General features: G+C 36.9%; 1 protein-coding gene across 1 annotated transcript; it reads left to right on the top strand.

Annotated features, from left to right (window-relative positions):
- The first annotated feature begins 270 nt into the window (after positions 1 to 270).
- LOC109216488 lies at positions 271 to 1,512 on the top strand. Its single transcript, XM_019380649.1, has 3 exons — positions 271 to 592; positions 725 to 946; positions 1,142 to 1,512. The coding sequence occupies exons 1-3, from the start codon at positions 271 to 273 to the stop codon at positions 1,510 to 1,512; spliced, it is 915 nt and encodes a 304-aa protein (XP_019236194.1).
- Positions 1,513 to 1,814: the final 302 nt, after the last annotated feature.

The raw sequence follows: 1,814 nt of genomic DNA, 5'->3' as shown, positions 1-1,814 counted from the left end.
AAAATCTTCGGATTTTCTACTCCAACTTGAGATTAAAGTATTTGTGACTTTCTATCAATCCGAGATATTAAAACTCGGTTGTTTTTATTCGGTTTGAAGATATAAAAACTTCACCGAGATACTAATTCTGTTTGTCAATTTCTTTTAGAGAAAAATGATAACGAGTGTGGAACAACATAATGGTTCTGTTGGGACTACTGCTGCAACGACAAATGCGTCTTCAAGTCGCACAACTCCTACACCGGCAGAAAAGCCGAAAAATTTTCCGGCATGGACTTAAAACGCTGGCAGCAGAAAATGTTCTTCTATCCACTCTTAGTTTACAACGCTTTATTTGCGAGGACATTCCAGTCTTGGGAGAGGAGACTTCGGATAATGAACGATTTGTCATCAGGGAGGTATGGAAGCATTCTGACTCCTTGTGCAAAAAATTACATATTGAGTTATTTGGAAGATGGCTTGTACAATGTATACAGTGTCATGGAGACTTCGAAAGAGTTGTGCAACGCTCTTGAAAAGAAGTATAAAATGGAAGATGCTGGACTAAAGAAATTTGTTGCCGCAAAATTCCTGGACTTTAAAATGGTGGACAGTAAGTCTGTCGTAACTCAATTTCAAGAATTACCAGTCATCGTTCATGACCTCCTTGCCGAAGATATTAATCGAATCAATATTTTTATTAAAGATATTGATTTTATTATTAATCCTAAATTTATGATTGTAGGTATGGTCATAAATGAAGCATTTCAAGTTGCGGCATTTATTGAAAAGCTGCCTCCGCAGTGGAAGGACTTTAAAAATTACTTGAAACATAAGCGCAAGGAGATGACACTTGAAGACCTTATTGTTCGTCTACGGATTAAAGAGGACAACAAGGCTGCTGAGAAGAAGTCTCGTGGAAATTCAACAATAATGGGTGCAACTATTGTTGAGGAAGCTTCAACAAGTAAAAAGAGAAAGAAGCTGTCTCGACCAAAGAATTACCCAAGCAAGAAGAAATTCAAGGGTATTTGCCACAACTGTGGAACGGTTAGACACAAGGCTACTGAACGTCGTGCACCAAAGAAGGACAAGAAGAAAAGTCAAGCAAACATGATTGAGAAGAATGGTGAAATAGACTATTTATGTGCCATGCTTTCAGTACGTAACCTAGTCGGAAATCCTAGAGAATGGTGGATTGATTCGGGAGAAACTCGACATGTTTGTGCCAACAAGGAGTTGTTTACTTCTTATGCTCCCGCTGAACCCAACGAGACAGTTTTTTTGGCAAATTTTGCTACTGCAAAAATTGAAGGAATGGGCAAGATAGCATTGAAGATGACTTCTGGAAAGATTGTGCCTCTAAAAGATGTTCTTCTTGTTAATGAAATGCGGAAGAATTTAGTCTTGACATCACTTCTAGTCAAGAATGGCTTTAAGTGTGTTTTTGTTTCCGACAAGGTTGTAGTTAGTAAGAATAAAATGTATGCAGGAAAAGGTTACCTGACTGAGGGCCTTTCAAACTTAATGTAATTGCCATTGATATGAATAAAATTTTTGCTTCTTCTTACTTGCTTGAGTCAAATAATTTATGGCATGAACGTTTAGGCCACGTCAACTTCAAAACTTTGCGAAAAATGATTAATTTGGAAGTATTGCCTAAGTTTAAATGCAATAACTCGAAATGTCAAATATGTGTGGAATCAAAGTATGTTAAGAATCCTTATAAGTCAGTTGAAAGGAATTCAAATCCTTTAGACTTTATTCACACAGATATTTGCGACATGAAGTCAATACAATCTCGTGGCGGGAAAAAGTATTTCATAACTTTCATT

The sequence above is a fragment of the Nicotiana attenuata genome, unplaced genomic scaffold, assembly GCF_001879085.1.
Source record: "Nicotiana attenuata strain UT unplaced genomic scaffold, NIATTr2, whole genome shotgun sequence".
In the NCBI taxonomy this organism is placed as follows: Eukaryota; Viridiplantae; Streptophyta; class Magnoliopsida; order Solanales; family Solanaceae; genus Nicotiana; species Nicotiana attenuata.
Note: the sequence above shows the minus strand (reverse complement) of the source record. Positions and strands in the feature narration are given on the sequence as shown.

What these genes read in the sequence shown, in the direction of transcription:
- LOC109216488 (XM_019380649.1), top strand. Translation starts at nt 271, where the DNA reads ATGGACTTAAAACGCTGGCAGCAGAAAATGTTCTTCTATCCACTCTTA. An exon ending in GGACTTTAAAATGGTGGACA is followed by an intron (nt 593 to 724) that starts GTAAGTCTGTCG and finishes TTATGATTGTAG; the next exon opens with GTATGGTCATAAATGAAGCA. An exon ending in TGTTGAGGAAGCTTCAACAA is followed by an intron (nt 947 to 1,141) that starts GTAAAAAGAGAA and finishes CCATGCTTTCAG; the next exon opens with TACGTAACCTAGTCGGAAAT.